The sequence below is a fragment of the Stylophora pistillata genome, chromosome 5 (genome assembly GCF_964205215.1).
Source record: "Stylophora pistillata chromosome 5, jaStyPist1.2, whole genome shotgun sequence".
Classification (NCBI taxonomy): Eukaryota; Metazoa; Cnidaria; class Anthozoa; order Scleractinia; family Pocilloporidae; genus Stylophora; species Stylophora pistillata.
This window is the reverse complement of record NC_142523.1, coordinates 13,502,767-13,525,594: the sequence shown is the minus strand read 5'-3', so window position 1 is coordinate 13,525,594 and position 22,828 is coordinate 13,502,767. Positions and strand designations below refer to the sequence as shown.

The 22,828-nt window shown below is 39.2% G+C and overlaps 1 protein-coding gene across 2 annotated transcripts; it reads left to right on the top strand.

The window, feature by feature from the left end:
* Positions 1-12,055: 12,055 nt before the first annotated feature.
* On the top strand, positions 12,056-21,476 carry LOC111324879 (uncharacterized). 2 transcript variants are annotated; one of them, XM_022928544.2, is made up of 8 exons: positions 12,056-12,164; positions 12,708-12,780; positions 13,534-13,593; positions 13,872-13,940; positions 14,300-14,368; positions 15,343-15,411; positions 15,995-16,063; positions 16,642-21,476. In XM_022928544.2, exons 2-8 carry the CDS (start codon positions 12,714-12,716, stop codon positions 19,656-19,658), a joined length of 3,420 nt encoding a protein of 1,139 aa, XP_022784279.2. In that variant the 5' UTR covers positions 12,056-12,164; positions 12,708-12,713; the 3' UTR covers positions 19,659-21,476. The 2 variants fall into 2 exon arrangements, with proteins under 2 accessions (XP_022784279.2, XP_088617454.1); XM_088761328.1 differs by having other exon boundaries at positions 12,079-12,320.
* The last annotated feature ends 1,352 nt before the right edge of the window (positions 21,477-22,828 follow it).

Genomic DNA, 22,828 nt, shown 5'->3' with positions numbered 1-22,828 from the left:
GCGGAACTCTTGTTTGGCAGAAAGATGCGTACTAAATTACCCGAACTGAAAGAGGAGAGCACAGAGAGCGAGATGCGAGACAGAGATGGCAAAATGAAAGCCAAAACCAAATGGTATGCAGACAAGAAGAGGAATGCCCACGAGTCTTACCTAGCTCCAGGTGATCAAGTGTTAGTCAAACAAGAGCGTAAAAATAAATTATCAACATCATTTGCTCCTGAGCCTTACGATGTTATCACCAAGACTGGAAACAGTGTTGTTATTGAATCACCAGACGGCATTCAACTAATGCGAAACACAACCCATGTAAAGAAGTATGAGGAGACATCACAGAACCCCGGGGGAAACAACTTCAACGCTTGATGTTACTGATCCTGTGGAACCGGAAGGAGAACGAGAAAAACTGAGCAGCCCGGTTGTGACGAGACCGATTAGAGTCAGAAAACCGCCGGAAAGATTTAAAGACTTTGTTATGACTTGAGTGTCATTATCAAGGACTATGCTTTGACTTGAGTGCCATTATCAGAAACTTTGTCGTCAGTTAATGTCATCATTGACTGTTACTGTTCATAAAGGGAGGATGAATGATTTGTGGCTAGCCGTTTTATGAGTTTCAATTGTACTAGGCTTTAAGCGACTCTCCGTTGTGTTGACGTGTTAGGATCGTTGTGGCTTTAAATGAATAAGGAAGGGATGTAGTGTTTGTAAGGTACACTTCGTGTGCCATACATGATTTAGGTAAGCAGCTAATGTAAGAGAGGATTGATTCATTAAAGTAGCATGGCAGATGTATAGATTGGATTCGTGTGTATCCATTTCCATCGACTTTAGAACGTGACAGTAATCATCAGCACTAGAGCCACCGACTATCAACACAGCGGTTAAATGCAAGGCCTGTGCAAGGGGATAAATTCTTGCCGGAAAAATTTCGAAGTAAAGCATAAAAAGCAACTGCTGTCTCGCAAAACAGGAAAAGAAAATTTAAATATTCATAGAAATCAGTAAAAGGAAACAAAAGGAGGGAACAGGAAAACTCAAGTTTTTTCGAAGCTCATACAATAACTGGTGTCCTCTTGATTAACTATTGTGCTTTGAACTTTACCAAAAACGTTTAACTCCTTTTAAAAACCATGGCTTACAAACTTGTGTAGTTGTTTGTAACTCTTGTGAGACAGCTTGATCCCGACAGCCGGGAAACACGCTACCTGATCATTACAACATTTCCACATGCGTAGACCTTTGACTGCTGTGTTCTGACTATAGACTCAAAAGCTCTACATTACATCTATTAGAGAGCTACTGCTCCTTTAGTTTGGTATAAAGAACAAGTTACCGTGCAACACCGTGCACTTTATCGTTAAAGTTCTTCTAAAAGACACAGCAGCGTAATTACCACAATTAGATTTTGTTTTCAAACGGAAACTTACAACTGACGTGACACGAATCTTGGCACGCTCTATTACTTCTTGAATTTTTTTTACTTCTCTCATTCTTATTTAACCCTGTACCTACTTCAATGTCTGGTGTGGTCACTAATTTCTCGCGCAACATTAGGCAGTATTTTTTTGGGCGGTGGGGTGGGGGTGGGAAAGCGGGGAACTTTCAAGTAACGTTTTAGAAATTAGTTGCAAGATTTCTGTTTATATGTTGAGTGGAAGGCTGTCCACCACTTACTAAGAAGAGGCGTGCCAACTGCTTTTGCCACCTGTTATAACTTACACTTTGCCTTCCATCATCGTTCTGTGAGAGTTTAGTTCCATCCCTGAAGATTAATGATTAGTCCAAGTCTTTGGATTTCATCTTAAAGATTCTTAGATATGGCTGTTTCTTTCTTTAGATGAAGCCAAAGAAGTTTTCGAGAATTCAAGGGCATTTCCCGAGATGGATTCCCAGACTCCTGAAAAAGGTGAGTAGATTGTTGATCTACGTTTACACCAGAACATCACTCAGGGTCTTAAAACAACTGAGGAGAATGTGCTGCCTTTGCTATGACATTCGCAGATGGTTAGACATTCTAGTCTTCTCAGATGAGGGTGATAAACCAAAGGTCCGTCTATTACATTTTTTTTGTACAAGTTACCAGGGGGACGTTTAAGAACCCATGAACTTCTAGCCAAGAGTAAGGAACATAGCACCCGGTGTTGTGATCTGATGATAAACCCAAGGTATCTTTATATATCCTCACAGACACAGTCGAGCCCACTGGTTTCTTCACTGCCACATCGAGGTGCACCAGCTCGAGGGAATGGCAATGATTGCCAACAAAGCTCCAGACGAGCAAAGCTGCAACCACCCAAAGAGATGAACAAGTGAGGAGACGTTGAGAAAAGTGTACAAACGTATCAAAAATATCAATCAAATATCCAAAGAATGCACACTTAGGTCCGTCTATTACATCTTTTTTGAACAAGTTAGCAGGGGACGTTTAAGAACCCACGAACTTCTAGCCAAGAGTAAGGAACATAGCTCCCAGTGTTGTGATCTGATGATAAACCCAAGGTATCTTGGGTTTATCATGTTTATCAATGCACACTTAATTGCCAAAGCAAAGGTCTCAGCATTCGAAACAGCTGTTGTCACTAACAACACTTAACCCTACCGATTAGAAAACAATCAATCCCACTACATGTGCCAAAAGCCGTAAGTACTTTCTGGATTTGGAATTTTAGACTACACTGAGATTATTGTGTATTAAATGACAAACTTAATCACAATATTCAATCACAATATTGGTTGATTTTTGTCAACTTTGAGTAAAACATTACAGATACTCTGAAGTTACCAAGTAATGTTTTCTATATTCATAGGCTTCGCTGAATGTTTAATCGCTTTGCCGAATAGAAGGCTTAGATCAGAGCTGTTTTCAATGGCATGTCAAAACAAACCAAAATCAACGTCATCACAGCAACCAATCAGAGCAAATGTTGACGTCATCATTAACCAATGAGAACTCAAAGTAGAAACAGGACAACCTACTCGAAGCACGCGAAACGCGAGCGACCAAGTCGTGATTGGATTTAATTCCAACATCTTGTGTCTAAACCGCCACTTTTTACCCACCCTCAGCCCCGAAGACGTCGAGAATGGCACCAGTTTTCTGGACCAATCACAGAGCGAAGTAAAGCAAAAAACAAAATGTTTCCTGTTTACTTATGAAACTGCCTTACTAGTGTTCTTATGTGTCATGAAAACGTTAGTAATTTTAATAAGAATAAGTTCTGGCCACACGGACCGAGCAAATGACACTTATTGCTTCGTTCATCTCATATTTTGCGACTCTTTGATGGAATGAAGGGGAATATTTTCTAAAAGAATGCTTACCTTCTGCTATAGTAGCGTAAGACTGCTTTCCGTTTAATCTTTTATACGGCTCAAGCGTCCTTTTCTTTCAGACGGCAAGTTTATCTTCTGCACTTAAGACGCAACGCCTTCAAGCTTCTTCACTCTACTATGGACAGCGGGGTTCGCTGAAAATTCCACAACTACTGATGAATATGGATTAAAATACGAACCATTACTTGGTTGAACGTCACAAATTTTGGCGAGGAATTTTATAAGCACGCTTTGACAGTCGATTAAGAATCACGAGAAAAAGGAAAGCATTGTCCTCGGTAAATTCGAAAGTGCTAAGAGGAATTTGCAATACAAATCAGCCATCCTGTATCTGCATAACTCTCTTGAGAGAAAAAAGAATGCTACTGCTGCATCATTACTTTTGTTGGAGGAAAACGGGTTGTTATGTCACCAGGCACTTCAAAAACTTGACAGGCTTGTATTAATTAGTCCAAATACTTCGCTAAGCCTCATGATAAACGGTATGCCAGACATCTCAATCATTTCAGCATAGAAATGTGATTGTGTTCAACCTTAAAAGCACTTTCGTTCCATTAAAGCCTTTGGCCCTCGGCACTTAACCTTGTAACTCCCAAGATCAGTATCTTAATTCTCCGTTTTATGGTGCTAAATATTTCCCTGTGAGTACATTACGAGAATTTGGCTTGAGATCAAGATTACTTCTTCCTGAAAAGTTTAAGCTTTCTCATTACCTTTGTACTGGATAATGTATAGTTATTGCAAAGTGATGTAAGATACGTATGATGCACGATCCTCGCAGTAGATAGCGCTATTTTAAGAAATAGCGAAAATCAGACCTGAAAAAAATCAGGCCTGTACGGGACTCGAACCACTGACCTCTGCGATACTAGTGCAGCGCTCTACCAATTGAGCTAACAAGCCAACTGGGAACAGGCCGTTAAGTTGATTCGTAATAAACCCGTGAAAGTGATAAATCAGATACAATGAAATATATGAAGTTCATATATTTTGAACTGCGGTATTAGATACGTATGATGCACGATCCTTGCTGTAGATAGTGCTATTTACGCAATAGCGAAAATCAGACCTGAAAAAAATCAGGCCTGTACGGCTGATTTTTTACGATTTATCACTTTCACGGGTTTATTACGAATCAACTTAACGGCCTGTTCCCAGTTGGCTTGTTAGCTCAATTGGTAGAGCGCTGCACTAGTATCGTAGAGGTTAGTGGCTCGAGTCCCATACAGGCCTGATTTTTTTCAGGCCTGATCAACTTAACGACCTGCTCCCAGTTGGCTTGTTAGCTCAATTGGTAGAGCGCTGCACTAGTATCGCAGAGGCCTAATCAACTTAACGGCCTGCTCCCAGTTGGCTTGTTAGCTCAATTGGTAGAGCGCTGCACTAGTATCGCAGAGATCAGTGGTTCGAGTCCCGTACAGGCCTGATTTTTTTCAGGTCTGATTTTCGCTATTGCTTAAATAGCGCTATCTACTGCGAGGATCGTGCATCATACGTATCTAATACCGCAGTTCAAATATATGGAGAAGTAAGACGTTGATCACTTTTAGGAGTTCAAGTTTTAAAATAAAAGAATAACAAATGCACATATGCTGTGCAAGGTGGTGTCAGATTATATTATCATTTTACAGGCTCAATTTGGATCTAATATTCAAAACGAAGGAAAACAAAGCCTTATCGGGCGGCGTTCGCTCAAAATGCAGAGTCCATCGCTCTGCAATTTACCCGGCTCGATTCTGAGCCACACTGCAATTCGCTGTTGTTAAAAGCTCATGTAGATTAATTTTTCTTTATCGATTAGACATTAAAGTTTAAAAATCTACAATACCCTTCTCTTTATTGTTGTCATATGCAACTGAATAAAAGATTCTTTGTCGAAGTTGAAAGCTCACTCAATCGATGCAAAACTCATTACTCCTCGTGTCGTTCTGACGAAAGACTGACACTCGAAATTTTAGCTTAAGAATTTTTTTGCTGTGGCCAATTTACGCTGCCAACTCAGTCGACAGGACTAAATTGTCTGATAATACCCTCCACTGACGCAGTACCACAGTTTATAAGAAACGGATCCGCTTTACTCGTGATAATACGACTCGTTTGCTTTAATTTGTAATATTTATAAAGCATGGAAGACAAACTCTATTCTCAGCCCTTGGATTTGCTTATTCATAACTTAGCGCATACAAAACCGAAAGCAAAGCAGGCGAAATGAAATGCTATAGTCTCACGAGGTAAGGTAGATCTAAACCTCATGAAGTCTCGGTTTTGGTGTGCTTAATGTCGTCAGCTCCATCGGTTGATTTGGTCGACTGGTAATGTTGGACTTTAATTATGCTATAGTCTCACGAGGTAAGGTAGATCTAAACCTCATGAAGTCTCGGTTTTGGTGTGCTTAATGTCGTCAGCTCCTCCGGTTGATTTGGTCGACTGGTAATGTTGGACTTTAATTAATGTTCTTTTGTAACCAGTTAACCTTGTGGCCTGAAGAAAATAAGGAGTGTTTTACCACAATTAATAACCGCGACCTACTCAGTACAATAGCCGTATGATAATATTTTGATCTGGAGTTGTTGCATCTTAAGTATTCATTAATGGTTGTAAACCAATATCGTATATCAACTTGTTTCCAACAACACTTGCAAAACAAAGGAAATGTTTTTAAATCGAAAAATTACTAAGGAGCACAAGGTAAATCGGCTATTTTAAAAGAAAAACAGTCGGATCTCTCAGCTTCGTGACATTAAAGACAGCTGAAAGTGACTGTCACCGGGGGAGGGGGTAGGGAGAATTGACAAAAGGGGGAAACTAATTGAAGTTATAGAGAAAACAGAAACAAGACAGAACAAAATAGTTGCCTCAGTTTGAAGGTTCGCTTATAGTTTTATTACAGACATTTCAATCTCTCTTTAACAATATAAATTTATTAAATAAATATCAGTATCCACTCAAATGCGCACCCACCCCTTCCCTCCCCTTCCCCAACAACAGTCAACTGATATCTCCTGTTTTGCTCCGCCGTTCGTCAGTGGGTGACTAACTGTCCTTCTGTAGAAAGGATATAAGGAGCCTTAAGCAGTCAAAACGGTAACGCTGTGGACGACGTCTATTTGAAATGAACTGATATAGTTGGTTAGATTTCCACAAATGGCCGGAGCGGCGTTCTCAGTCTCTTATGGCGCCACACCACAACTTTAGCAAAACGTATGTGAGGAGTTTTAGGTTCCAAACGGAAACTTAAACAAACCTAAATATTACATTGTTGTTTTGCAAAGGACGGCTAAGAAGTTTACAAAGTTTGAAAACGCACGTGCTGAGCTACTGTTCTGCCCCGCGGAATTTTTGTTTTGCCGCGTCCTCCGTTGCGGTCGCGTCTTTTTCCAATTTTTTAATCGACATTTTGACTTGGTACTGACAGGGTACTGATAAAAGCCTTTGTACTTTGTCAATCATGCGACAAGTGTTTTTCACTTTTTTTAACACTGTACGTGATGGCAAAAGACAATAACTAGGCAATTATGCATGAAATGGTAAATTGGCCATCGTAACAATTACAAAAGCTGACGTTTCGAGCGTTAGCCCTTCGTAATTCGCTCCAACGAAGGGCTAACGCTCGAAACGTCAGCTTTTGTAATCGTTACCGTGGCCAATTTACCATTTCAACTTTGTTGATATATCCAAATTATTTCGTTACTCCCACCGACGCAGCGCCAAACAGTTTCTTTCGAAACTATCAGCCTTTATTCAATTATACATGAAGTTCGAAAATGATCGACGTGTTTTGGCCGACAAAAGCAATTCTCTTGTCTCTTCCATCGGCTTTTTTCATCCCCAACTTGAAAGCTTTGTATCTTGCTGCGTCTTCTCCATTTTTTAGAAGTTTTAAAAAAACCATATGGTCATTGGCACGTTTTTACTTAATAGTTTGCTCTATTGTAATTTGCATTTGTGTTACACAATCGTAATAATCATTATTGTTCTGATCAAACATTCAGGTTTCAATTGATGTTAACTATTTTTCATCAGCAACCCCATATGAAACTAAATATATTAGCTACTATTTCTCATTCTGGACCTTATTTAGTTTTACACAGTGTATATGATACAAAACTGAGTATCACTGGAAATTATCATACCGTGCCGCATCCAAAAACATTTGATTTTGATGATGATCATTTAAACTGTTACAAGATACGATAGACATGCGCAGTGGCTTTTCATGGTCACTGAACAGATAAAAGTGCCGTTGAGGTGTTTTGAAGATCATTGGAATCGATAGTCACGAAAGGAGTTTCGAAGAAGCTTTTATATCTATTTGGTTTCTCAAGCACCTTATCACGTTTACATATCAGCGTTTGTAATTAATTAAGCTTTGCTATGAAGCAAAATGGGTAGCAAGTTAAGGAATCTTAAACAAAACAACACTAACTTTAGATAAACAATTTTCTGAAAGGAATTGCACGCTTAAGCTTCCTGATTTGCATACTATTTACCTATTATGTACTGATCAAATGATTTGTACTTTGAAATGTAATACTATAGTTTGTCTCACGAGGTAAGGTAGATCTAAAGCTGACGAAGTTTCGATTTTATTTTGCTTAAAGGGAAGTAAGGTTTAACAAAATTTTATCTCAATCAGAAGACTTTTTCCTCAGGAGTTCGAAAATAACTACCATCTTGTCCATTTTGCTTTGTATTAGCGACAAGAGCGCTTTGAAGTCGCCCAATTTCATAACTTACGTGGTTAGAAAAATGCCATTTCGGATATTACGTCAGCTAGCAGCTGTGATGTAGCCATAGTCAAACTTTGTTCGGCGCTTCGTCCTTGTTGACCTGTTTTACCTTTGTGAAAACAATTTCTAATACCCCTAATAGTTGAAATGAGGTGAGCTGTCGTGTGGTTGAATGTGAAAATACAATGGAACCTCGATTTCCCGAAGTGCCAAGAGACTGGGGAAACTGTTTCGTTACACCAAGGGTTCACTTATATCGAGGTTCTGTGACACACATTTTACTGTAACTTTAGCCGGGGTGAAACTGAATTATCGTTCGTTATACCGAGGGCTTCGTTATATAGAGGTTTGTTAAATTGAGGTTCCACTATACATATTAAAATTCAAAAGGAAAATGTGTAAGCCTCCACAAGCTACCGGAAAGTGAAATATTAAAGAAAAGTTAGCCGGCGAAAATAACCCGCGAGAACGGCTTCCCAAACCCTGCAAAACCTTAGAACTGCCAAAACGAAGACTTCCAGCGAGATATACAGGCATCAGTGTAAGTTTCCTTGTTAACTTTCGCTTCGAACTGAAAGCTATGCTTACCTTTTCCTTATTCAACACAAATGTCAATTATTTATTCTACGAATTTTTTTCAAACCATTTTATTGCAAGCGATAAATCGAAGCTCGAAATGGCGGTATACCGAGTTTGATAAATACTCAGTTGCCACCCTTGACTAAAGCCGATTTTCAAAATCGTGCGCTTTTCCAAGCAATGTATTAATCTATCTTGTCTTTCCTATGGATGTTATGAGTCCACAGAATAAATTTACGTTACCCCACTAGTCGCATCCTCCTACGAAGAAAAAAAAAAAAAAAAGAAAAGACATTTCATACATTGCCGGCAAATAATCAAGACAGACACGTTTGCGACAATTACAAATTGTCCTTCGTTAGGCAGGCGCCCGTATTTCACTATATCATATCGATTGCAAACGATAAAAATACTATGAAAATGTTTTGTGTCCTCCAACCAACTACTTGACGTAATTATGCAGTGCTTATGCTTTCAAAAGAAATCGAAAGTTTCATTTTAGCTTCACTCATAATGAGGTAATTTTTAATGTAAACGCTCAAGACGGAGGTGACTTCCTGACGCGCGTCGAAGTTAACAAATCTCTACTTCTCACAAGTCGCGACATTTCAAATACTTCAGAATGAAAAATACTGCGCAGAAGCTAAATCTAAGCAATAAAGATAGAAGCACCATTGCAAATTAAAGGTAAATACTGAAACAAACAAAATTTAATTCGTAACAATTAACTTCTGCCTTTTGTCTGTTTACGCATACGAAGAATGATCTTCAAGTCTATCATTTCCTACTTGTTGCATGCCCAACTGGGGCTGTTTTTTTGTTCCCAATGACTCGTGTTCAGTTATACACTGAAGCTGGGTTCCTGTAACTGCAAAAATAATTCGTCTCATTCCGGGGAAGCAATGTGAAATGAACCGTCGCGGGCGCTGCGGTCTTCTTTTGCAAAATAACTATCACTTTTTTTTTTTTATTAAAAAAAAAAAAAAAAAAAAAAAATTAAAAAAAAAAAATTAAAAAAAAAAAAAAAAAAAACAACTATCACTCTCCAGCTTGGATTTGTTTGAGAAAAAACCCTTTGCCTCTCAAATTGAGTCGGTGTCCTAATACATTAAATTCTTAACAGCATGCATTCTCGTTTTCCGTGGGTTTCTCTTGACAGTTAACCGCAAGAGAACTACTTGCGATTTCCAAGACGTGAGCGACTGAGTGGGCTGACGTTCCTTCTTGAAACTTATTTTCCTGACTGTCTCTCTCTTCCTCCTCAACAGAGGGTTTCTCCTTCCGCTAAAGACGAGCCATGTTTCGTTTGAAACATAAATAGATGTATTAAAGCCTATCGGCTAAATTAAAATCCAAGTCGAGAATTTAATAGATAGCGCTCTCCTCACCACTGTTTTTCTTGTTTACATTCACTTCAGCAGGGATATAATTTAGCATGCTTGACTATTGCTAGTCATAGTTTCGTCCTATCAAAGATGCCAGATTTCAATTTGAAAATGCCGATTTTTGAAACGGAATTGTTCGCAACTAAATACGCTTTTAGCTGAAATTAATAGCCAGTTTGGGCAATGCAAGTAAGGAACTTTTGATACAGGTAAAATTTTTCTAGACCGTACTTTCCCTTTAATGTCGTCATCTCCTTCGGTTGATTTGGTCGACTGGTTAGGGTGGACTTTAATGATCTTTTGTAACCAGTTAACCTTATCGTCTGAAGAAAATAAGGAATATTTAACCACAATTAATAACCGCGACCTACCCAGTAAAATATTCATAATGATAATTAATGTTTTGATCTGAAGTTGTTGTATCTGTTCATTAATGCCTGGTTGTAAACCTACATCGTATTTCCACTTGCTTCCAACAATACTTGCAAAGTAAAGGAAATGTTTGTAAATCGAAAAATTACGAGGCAGCAGAAGGTAAATCGGCTATTTCAAAAGAAAAACAGTCAGTTAGCTATCCGACAGTTCTCTCAAGGTGTACAACAGCGCACGTGATACAAATATCACGTATCCATGGATGACATTTGAAGACTGAAAGAACTGAAGGAAACATCTGGCTTGTTTTCACCCAATTTGAAAAACTTTGAACCCTTGTCCCCTTTTTTTTCTTGGACGAAGAAGTTCAAAACTACTAGAGTCATTACATAAGCTGTCATGAAAAACACTGTTTTTACTTAATAGGTTCCCACACTCGTGTGTAGCGTTCCGGAGATTGATCATGGCCTTGTAAACAGCCATTACCTGTCAATTATTCCGATGAGATGCTCTTTGTAGGAGTAACTGATTATAATTTCATAGCAGCCTGAGTGCTTTTACCAGTACTATTAACAGTAATTCGTTACTTTAAATTCTTTTTTAATCTCGACGTCCTTCCATTCTATACTGACTGTGCATTACTTGCACGTGCATTGTGTTAAGAATCTTCTTCGTCTCTTATCGTTTTCAGGAATGGTGTGTTAATACAATGCTCATACCCCGTCGTGCTTTGTGGTCATTTAGACTATGAGTGGTCCCTCCTTTACGGAAAAATTGCTGTTAGCGCGCTGTGGCGAACTCTTGGAGTGACGCCGATGCGACGCTAACATCATTTTGTTCAGTAATTTGTTTTTTTTTTTTTTTTTTTTTTTTGACTCGTGTGACCTGAGGTACTACTTGTGCTCTAGTGGTCATTGCGCAATAGAGGGCGCCAGGGAGTGATTTGTTGATCATTATACTCAAAGAACACTTGACAAAGCTTTTATCTTCACTTTCCCTCGAGCGACTTCCCGCGATACAATATCGGTGTTTAAATTTAAGATATTCACCTAAGTCACATTTAAGGTCCATTTCCGTTCTTGACTACGAGAAACGGTTCAAACTGATGTTAAATTCTATGTTAAGGGTGCACAATTCTTCAGTTGGTGGATGTTATATTCAAACTGTGCTTAACTATCTGATAAGGAATATTGAATAGGCACGAAGGAAGAATTAAGAAAAAAAATCTTGGGCGTGGATTAATGATGAGAAAGATTGAAATCAATTTGCATTGTTCTTCTTTCGTATCACGTCATCGAAATCTTTCACTTTAATTTCAGTCTTAATTAGAGATAAGATGAAATTGGGCTTTCCTTTGCCACTATTTATGATGTTAAAGAATAGACTGTTCATAAATTGACACTGAAAAACATAGCTTTTTGACTATGAGCTTTCAAATTTGCGCTCTCCGCCCCAATCTTTCCTCACCTAAATCACTTGTTTATCAAAAGTGATTTCCCGTCAAGCGTTCTGGTCACTGAGCAAAGGGGGCGTAGGAAATCTTAAGGTCAAAGCACTTACTGTTCAGGCGTGGAGCTTGAGCAGAAGTTTCCTACATAGCCTCAAGCGCTTTCCCACTTAATATCTATTTCTAGATCTAATTATCTTCATTCTAATCAAATAAAAGAACTGCACACAGTCCTGTTTGCTTACAAGTTGTTCGGTTTCGTCCGGACCACTTAAGGAAATCTAAGCGGCCTACAGATTCTTGTGCAAGTTGTTCGAAGTAAGTGGCTTTCTACTTTTCAGTGCTACGTCCTCTTCTTTTATTTTGTATCTGTAAGGATTGAGATAAAGATTCGCAGCCGAGATTAAGAAGAGGACTTTCTCAAGAAGAGATTTCGTTGGCGAAGACATTTGCTTGAACGACACGCTGTATCAAGTAGGTGTGACACCCAAGACACGACTTATGCCTAGAGTAATTAAGATCTCTCTTTGAAAGCTTTTACCATTCCTGGCTTCCGTTTGGACTGTCAAGCTGTAGTATTGTATGAGTTTTTTAACCTGTTAGATACCTCTGTTTTACTTGTGAGATAACAAAGAGAAAGACACTCCTTGCCCTTTGACAAAAAAAAGGAAGGAGGAAGGAGTGGGTGGTTACCATCTCCTCTCCCTCATGGAGGTACAACGTCAAGGCACTCATCCGAATCCAATCTATGCATATGCTAATTCTTACGTATGGCCATTTTTCGCTGGTGATATTGTAGCACTTTACTAATGTACATCTTCTCCATCCGGTCATATTAATTTTTTACTGTTTCATTTTAAGTTAAAAATGAAGAGCCTTGCAGTTTTGGCGTTGTATGTTGTCATTCCATGTTTCCTGGAATGCTATGTAGCAGGTACAAAATTTGGTTATTTTTTTATTCAATTATGGTTCTTTTTTTATTATCATTAAAAAAGAAGTTTCGTTACTGTGTTTTTATACGAACACAGGAAGCTCTCACATCTGAGGGACCGTTCATTATTTATCATCTGGAGGGGTGGGGGGAGTTGTTGCTGCAGTGTTTCCCTGCCCCCTCCCCCCCCCCTCCCCCGAGGCTCTGTAGTATTCTAACGATACCCTTTCATTGACAGTCAAATTTCTATACTGCCCCTTTAAACTGTAAAAGACGACTGACCCTCCCTCCCTTTCCCCCGAAAACCATGTATCCCCCCCTAAAATGCTTAGTAATTACTGGTCTCTAATAAGTATCTTTGTCTGACTCAAAGATGAACAGAACTCGAGTAATTTGTTTTGATGCTACAATTTCAAAAACAGTAATGCGTGCGAAAAAACGGGTTTTAATTTGCGAGAGTCTATGAAAGGGAATTCTTCGGAAACTGCTCGGAGCTATGCTTCTCGGCAAACACTCGAAACGACCATCTCTTTTACAACTTCTAACCATCCCAGACCCACGCGCAACTCGTTCAGGACTTTTGCACAAGCATATTTAAAATGGCTGCCACAAAATTAAACGGCAAACCTCCCAACTCGTTCTTAGTTCATTTATTTTTCAAAAACAGATTCTTGACTGGTGCGAAGGTTTGCTGCGAAGGGTCCGGTTATCAAAAAAAACAAAGCTAAGCTTATCAAATGGTTACCTTATTTTCAGCTGATTTCTTCGAGCCCCAAGCAGATCCAGGAGAACAAGAATACACTGGACGATATAACTGTAAGTTTCATTCAAATTATTCTTTACCTAGCTATAGGCTATTCCGCTTAAACCCTTCCAAACTCCAGAACTAACCGTAGTCAATTCAAGTGAGTAATAGCTAATTTCCATACAAATCATCCATGAATCACGCGTAAAGGTCACGAGAATTAAGCAAATGATCTCCAACTAAAAAAGCTATCGATTGTTAAATAAATTCTCATTGTAAACACCTTAGAAAATACATGGAGAACCGTATGGAGAATATGAATAATGAATTTAGGGGTTTTTTTTTCAAGATTTTCCGAGTGACCGCGAGGAAAATGACGAAGACGATGGAATAGTGGAAAACATCGAGGAAGGGTTTGGTAAGTTTGCTCTCAATACCTTTTGAAAAAGAACAATAGCCTGGTTTGACAGCGGCGCGCATGCGTGCATTGATGGGAATGTTTCGGTTGCATAACTACGGAGATATAATAAAATATCTCCTTTCTAGAGGAAGTAATCAGTTGTGAATTGCAAGGGTTCGAGACTACACAAGTTTACAAAGATCACGTAATAAAGTCACTTACTTATAACAGCTTTTGCTCTTTCCTGTTTATACTTGAATCAGCAGTTATTAAAAGATGCTTCTGAAGTTCTTGGCACCCGACAGTTTGTTTTCCTTTTCAGTAATTTCCCTCTGATGCTGTTGAATGAGTAAGTAAACTTAATTTTTTCTCTTCAGAAATGCCCCTCCAGGATTTCGAAAATTCAAAGGAATTTCCTTCGCAGAATTTCCGATTGCGTGATGGAGGTAAGTACATGCATTGGCAAGAAGACATTTGGTAGACAAAGAGTGGTCTCGCATCTTTTTCAAGGAAAATCGCTTCCCTTTTGCGAGTTCCCAAAAGTAACAGGGATGATGAAAGATGACTTGCGAATCAATACACATTGATGAATAAGCTGAGGGATATCTAGGAGATGTTAGCGGTTCCTTTCCTCTCTTTTCCTAGCCGTATGCTCTCAATTTTGATAAAACCCTTGGAAAAAGTTAAAAAAAAAAAAAAAAAGAATTGGTTTCCAGAGTGGCTAACATCTCAGGAGAGACATCTTGTCCCCGAAGTACCAAGTAAAGCAATATTAAAGAAAACAAATAATTCCAGCCAATTTAATACAGAACAATATTTCCGCAAGATTTCAAAGAGCTTGTACCGTGCAGTCTTCGATAGAAACTAGAGGTGACTAAATATAAGCATTTTGTGTTTCAAGTTATTTTCTAAAGTTTTCACATCGGAACTTTACCATTAAAGCTCTTCAGACACAGTAACGGAATTACCACAACTAGCTAGGTTTTGTTTTCAAAAAGAAACTTACAAGTAACATTAGTCTCGGCCGCTCTATTCCTTTTGTAATTTTTTCTCTATAACTCTCATTTTTCTCTCCTCCTCTTCCCTACTTCAATGTAGTCTGGTGTGGTCACTAATTTCTTGCAACATTAGGCAACGTTCTTTGGGGGAGAGGGAGGCGGGGGACTTTGAAGTAACGCATTAGAAATGAGTTGCAAGATTTCTGTTTATCATGTTGAGTGGAGGGTTGTCGACCACTTACTATGAAAAGGTGTGCCAACTGCCTTAGCCACCTATTGTTGCTGACACGTTGTCCTCCATCGTCGTTCAGTTAGAGTTTAGTTTTCATCCCTGAAGACTAATGCTTTAATCCAAGTCTTTGGATTCCAAGTCTTTGGATTCCATCTTATAGATTCTTAAACATGGTTGTCTCTTTCCTTAGATGAAGGCAAAGAAGTTTTCGAGAATTCAAGGGCATTTCCCGAGATGGATTCCCAGACTCCCGAAAAAGGTGAATAGATTGTTGATCTACATTTTCACCGGACCATCACTCAGGGTATTAACATAATTGAGGAGAATGTGCTACCTTTGCTATGACATTCGCAGATGATTAGACATTCTAGTACTTTCAAATGAGTGTGATGAACTGGAGGCCCGTCTCCTGCATCTTCTTTGTACTAGTTAGCAGGTCACGTTTAAGAACCCGCGAACTTCTCGAAAAGAATAAGGAACGTAGCTCCCGGTGTTATCAACTGGCCTTGTTACTGTTTTATGAAGGCCTCTATTTAAACTAGTTTAAAAAACTGAACAGGGCCAACCTGTCTCAAATAAATAAACGAATGAATACTCCTAGTAGATAGTTGGTTGCCTTCCGTCTCCCTCAGGGATATTCTAGTACGCTCGAAACCCGCCCCTGGATCCAGAAATTAAAATTAGTTACTGCGATGAAAAACAACTGGTAGAAAAGCAGAGATGTGTGATCTGAGAGTCGGAACGATGCTAGCGACCTTGACCTAATTGAAACTGAAATGAAAGAAATTCAGGAAATTAAAAATTGGCCACAACACTCATCTTTGCCTTTTTTTCCTCTTCAGAGACAAAGAGAGAACTTTTGGAGGAACCAAGAAACCTTCATGAAGATCATGTGAGGTCCTATGGGCGAGGTAAAGCGATTGTTTCATATATTGGAATTTATATTTTTTTATCTAAATTCTTCCTTTTGTGGTGCGTTACTTGTGACATGGCACATCTAGCCTTTCAGGTAAAACCGTGACACCCCCGCCCATTTTTTTAGAATTTAGAGAACGCTACAGATATCGTATGTAAATTCGGCACGGAGACAGAACTGCAAATCCAGATATGAAATGTGGCAGAGAGGTCAAGGTGTTATTCCTTGTAAGAGATATTTGTTGAACCGAGAAAGAAACACATAGGGTGAGAGGTGTCCCAACATTTCTCTCGCTATAACAGAAGAAGTAGCAGTGAGATTATGCATTTGATGATCTGAGGACAGACTTTACATAACTCAACATCGTTCCCAGGACCTTTTCCCTCAGCTGGGGGTGGGGTGGGGGTATCTTGTGAATACCCCCACCGACATAGCACTATGGTTTCTTTTAATTAAAAACTTACCCTTGAAATTTTCTTCCAAATGTCAACTTTCGGTATCTTATTTCGACAAAACACCAAGTTCCTGCTTGTTTAACTACACAACCAAATACCGTATATTCTTTCTTTATAGAGTACATTCAAATTGTAAAGGTTATAGCAAAGACTGGTCGGGACGACCCGCTGCGTTCCGGAGAAGGTCAAAGGAAGAAATATGGTGCAAATCCACAACTGTTGATCGTTCTAAAGAATGGCGAGGAGTATCGTGCAGAGCTAAGATACGACAAATACCAAGGTTCTGAATACTTTATTGAATTGTACGCCAACACTGATTTCACACGGCATCTCAGCTGCACCCGTAGAGACATAGACAGTGTTTATCTCGAGGCTAGTGGGGGAGATGGATGGTACGTTGAATCTATTGACACCTACACCGCAGGATGGAACAAAATCTACACTAAGCTGACCACTGATCCAGGCTTTAGTATGTGGGTGGACAACGATGAAGAACACCTTTACCCATACAACGCCAAAAAGCTCCTCCTTACTTATGCTGTCGCAGGATCTTGTATCACCTATGTACGTGTAAATGCAGTGACGGGGACAATGCATGAAGCTGACTCTTCATATTCCTACAGTAAGCATCAAAGTCACTGGGTAGTTCTCACTTTATCAAACAACCAACAATTTCAGGCCCAACTTGAAGGACCTATGAGAAAAGGGGAATCCTACGTGCGAGACCTGAACTTTGTTAACCGGTTTAGAACCACAAAGTGCGTGTCGTTATCTAGCGTTAGAGAAATCCACCTAAAATCTACTAGCAACAACAATTGGTACATATCATCCATTCGCACCTCTGCTAAAACTGGTGTGGAGCAGTACATGGATTTGACAAGTGATCCAAACCTCAACAAATGGCTTGGAGGGAGCCATTTCAGAGAAATCAAACTAAATTGGGTACATCAAGAGACTCTTAACTGTGAATACGGAAATCCAACGTGCGAATGCATGGAACACGCACAAGTTTGTAAATTTAACCTTGAAATTGACGAAATTCGAACCTTCACCAGCTATCAAAAGTTATCAGTGGATGAACCCACAGGAGTAGCCATGCGAGGGTCCCAAGGAGTGATTTATTATTTCCGTGACGATGGGTCACCTACGCCACTCCAGGATGGCAGAACATGTTCAACACAGGACAACGCCAAGTGCACTAATCCCCAGTTTGTTGACGGTAAAACGTACCGTTTGGCAATAGCTGTCAATGGACTAATTCCTGGACCTACCTTGATTGTCCACGAGGGGCAAATGGTTGAGGTTCATGTTCACAACAATCTCACAACTGAGGGCATTTCAATTCATTGGCATGGGATGCATCAGAGAGGAACACCTTGGATGGATGGTGTGGGGCAAGTGACTCAATGCCAGATAGGACCCTCATCTACCTTTACATACGTGTACAAAGCTGAACCTGCTGGCACGTTTTGGTACCACTCTCACAGTGGCGCACAAAGGACAGATGGTTTCTTTGGTGGGCTTGTAGTAAAAGAAAGTCGTGACAAAATGACACGGATCCGAAAGAAACTCAATAGGCATCACGCATTTGAAGACCTTCCAGATCAGCACACCTTAACGCTTCTAGACTGGCAACATGAGGCATCCTTGGACCTGTTCACACAGATTCACTCTAGCTTGGGCTTTTATCAAGGAAAGCCGCTAGGCGAGGTGCCAACTAAAGATGATTTACATCGACGGTATGAATCCACTCGTAGTTATGAAGAAGGAGAGGTTGGACCTGTCCCATATTTTTCTGGAATTATAAATGGCAAAGGCAGGCATGATGATATTCCATACATCAAAACAAGACTGAGTATATTCACTGTTCAGGCCGGGAAGACATATCGCTTCCGGCTCATTGGAGCCCAAAATCTGTACGCTTACAAATTTTCCGTTGATGGTCACAAGCTGACTGTGGTGGGCACTGACGGCTACTGGATTCAGCCTGTAGAAAACGTTGATTACATCATCATCCACACGGGAGAGAGGTTTGACTTTTTACTCGAAGCAACAAACACAATAAAAGACTACTGGATGCGTGCAGAGACCCTGGAAATTGATCGAAGTTGTAACGGGCCCCCATACAAGTCATTAGGACATGTGGCAGAAGCTATTTTGCACTACCAACGGAATGGAGACTCACCTGACTCGAATGTTAATGTACCGTCGACAAGATATGAAGATATAAAACAAAAGTCTCCTCGACGACATTGCTCCCGCAACGATCCATGCAAAGCAATAAATTGCCCATTTAAGAACTTCCATCCACTTTACCATATTACCTGCCTTAATATTCAAGAGTTGCGTTTACTTGAGCCGACTCCACATACGGAGCTTCCGAACGCAAACCCTAAAACCCACTGGCAATGTCCAAAGTGTCGACATTTCATCAACTTCAATTTCGAGGGTGACTCTCAAACTAGTGCAGTGAATGGGCGCAATTTCATTCTTCCCTCCTTTCCTCCTCAAACCCAAAATGAAGAGTTTCAAAAAAGGGACAATATTTGTGACCTGAATGCCAAATGCAATCCATCAACACCTGAATGCTCGTGTGTACAAGTGATAACCATTCCACATCAGGAAACCATTCAACTCGTGTTTTCAGCAATTGGTGCTTATCACAATGCTCATCCAATTCACCTTCATGGCCACACATTTCATGTTGTTCACGTCGGATATCCAGAATATGACCCAACAACTGGTTTTATCACTAAACACAACAGTGATATATACTGCGATGATGTTAACTGCAAAAAAGAAAATTGCGTCAAGGAGAGATGTACCAGACCACGGTGGGCTCAAGACAACAAGCGCTTTTCTATAGATTCCCATACGATCAGAAAGGACACAGTTATGCTCCCTGCGGGAGGATACGTTGTTATCAATTTCCTCTCCGATAATCCAGGCTACTGGTTTCTTCACTGCCACATAGAGGTGCACCAGCTCGAAGGAATGGCGATGATTGTCAATGAAGCCCCGGAGGTTCAAAGCCAATTACAACCACCGCAAGAGTTGAACAAGTGTGGAGACGTTGAGATAAGTGTCCAAACGTATCAAAAATATCAATCAAATTTCCAAAGAATGCACGCTTAACTGCCAAAGGAAAGGTCTCAGCATTCGAAGCAGCTGTTATTCTTAGCTACTGCTACTTTTAAAACTACTGATTAGAAAACAATCAATCACATTACATGTGCGAAAAGTCGTCAGTACTTTCTGAACCTCTTAAGAAACACGCGTTTCTTTTCCGTTGTCGACTCGTCTCTTTTAAAAACCAAAACGTTCTTTCTTTTACACAATAATGTAACGCAATTTTACAAAAATCATGTTAAATGAGTGACAAACACACATGAAATGCTCCTAATACCCGTATATGCGCACACTCATTCGCGTATATATGCGTCTTACAACGCGTAAATGCTTGTAAAAAATTCTCATGCAAAGCTAACATACACGCGAGAGGTATTGTACTTGTTGACAAAATCATGAGAACGTAAATTTTTCACAGTCATAGCGTTGGAAACAGAGTGGTATTGTTGGGTAGATATTTCTCAGATTTTTTAAAGATATAAGCATCCTCAAAAACTGTTCTGACACCAGATGAGTAGTGTTTTAGTATCTAGTTTACTCGGTCATTAAATTTCCAGAGTCATTTCTATGCATTTTCTTCGGCATTTCTTTTGAGGTCAGTAGGTAATAATCATTTAAAAGTGTTAGTTGTTGCAAATATTAGCCAATGAAAGCTGACGCCCCTCACCCTAAGCAGGGGGGGATGATGGGAAATTCCTCTCTAACCCTACGTATTTATACTTTGTTAGATTACTTGCCTATACATGTACCCAGGTTTAGGTAATCAAAAACACTAGTCATTTGTAACCAAAAATTATCCTAACCAATTTAATGAGGGGGTAGATTTTATTTCGCGTTAAAAGTAAATTTTTTAGCTGATTACCAAAAAGAAAAGAGACTTTCGTCAGGTTCGAAGGTTTTAGTCTAAAGGAGGGCATTTTGATTGCTTGACAATCAGTTAGTAGTACTTTTATAGATACGCCTCCCTGAATTTTTATTACATCTTAGAGGGTGTGGTAAAAATGACCTACTTGAGTTTTGTAGATTTTTACTGATTCAGCATTTTGTATTTTTGACTAAACTGAGATATTTCAGGTACTACTCAATTCGCCAGTATATTTTTTATATACCTATAGGCTTTTTCCAATTGTTTTATTGTTATTTTTTGTGTGTGTATTTAATCACAATGATACTTATTAACAACATTCAATCACAATATTGGTTGCTTTCGTCAAATTCATGAGTAAGACATTACAGATACTCAGAAGTTATCGAGTTGTATTATCTATGGTCATATGCTTCGCTGAATGTTTAATTGCTTTGCTGAATAGAAGATTTATATCGGAGCAGTTTCAATGGCGTGTCAAAAAAACCAGGACCAACGTCATGACAACAACTAAACAGAGCAAATGTTGACATTATTATTAACCAATGAAAACTCAAGCTAGAAACAAGCAACCTACTCGAAGCGCGGGAAAACGAGAGCGACCACGTCGTGATTGGATTTAGTTTTGTATCTAAGTGGTTGAGAGTGGCGCGAGATTTCTGCACCAATCACAGAGCGAAGTAAAGCAAGAACAAATTATTTCCGGTTTGCTTTTGACACACAGTAGAAAATTGCTTCACTAGTGTACTTATCTATCATGAAGACAAAAGCAACTTTAAAAAAACAAACTCCACCACATTGACAATTCCATGTAAAGTTTGCCATCGAAAATAGGTTTCCTGGTTGATTTAAATACCAGTTTCTAATTTGAAGTCTTCAACTTTAACAGAAACATTTTGCTATTTACTTTTGACTAGATCGCCTTGTGGAACAATCAAATGAAATATATACATTGATAATGTTGTTGACTGATTGATCTTGGAACATGTTTCACTCGTTTGGAACGTTGTATGAAAGAAAAGCACACTCACACACCTAACCTCCCCCCCCCCCCCCCACAAAAAAAAGGAAAGTGGAGAGAAGTATGAAGACACAGGTTTGCATATTTCTCAGTTATAACAAATGGAGGTTATGTGATCACAATCTGAAAATTTTCAACAAGGCATATGCTTGGATATGGAACATTTAACACATATTCCTCTCGGAGTTGATGGGAAAAACTGTTTTTAAAATGTATATTTGATATTTCCTTCATTCCTGTTGTGATGCCGAACGATTTCTCATGAACAGGTGCATTAGCATTCTTCATTTCTGCTAAAAAAGACCCATAAGTTTCATCTTTCTTGAAGTGTGAGACTTTTATGTTCTTGTTGGAGCACCCCATGATGCCCATTCAATCTCCGAAACTGAAACATCTTTTTAGTTCATTCTCGTAAAACAGTGACTCAATAGTCATGAAAGAAACTTTGAAGAAGCTTCTCGTACCTCAAGCTCTTTATCACGTTTATATATTGAAATTTTTATTCATTAAGCTTTGCTTTAAAGCTAATGGAAATCAGATTCATTGCTGTAAGTTTACCAGTTTTAAACCACCACAAATTTGAATAAACAATTTGCTTATTAGAAATGCACACTTTGATTAAATGGTAATGTTGATCATATGACTAGTACTTTGTTAGATGTGCGACGGTCGTATCAAGGTATACAACAGTGCACGTGTTACCATATCCAATATTCGTGGATGACTTAAAGTTTCTTGGTAAAAGAAAATGCCTCTTTCCGAAAAACTTAAAACCGCGCAATTTTTCTGGGAAGGAGGGGTTTTAAACGACTAAAGCCACGCCAAGAAGAGCAGTTTGTTTACATAGTAGCTCGCATTATCATATCACTGGCAGCGGCCTGTGGGTAATATATAGCGAATCTTGTTTTCCGACCCGATCCAGGCCGCTTAATCCGGAAAAGCATTGCGTGGAGTGGACTTGCTGAAGTTCGTTATTTTTAGACAATATCGGCGATAGTGACGGATAAAATAACCGCAGAAAATAACCGCAGAAAATAGTCAAAACAAGAAAACATAAGAGAATCTGCCGGATTTTTAGTGCTACAAACACAGTTGGGTTCTACCCGGCTCTCAAAATAAACAATTCATCTTTTAATTCTTACTAATGCGAAATCTTTTTTCTGAATAGCAAATCCTTTTTGGCCCAAGTTTGTTTCGTCAAATTATCTGAAATTTTTTAGCCTTGTTCTTTTTTCCAATCCATGTATGGACCTCGACTTTGTCTCGGTCCATAAAAACGCAAAACAAAAA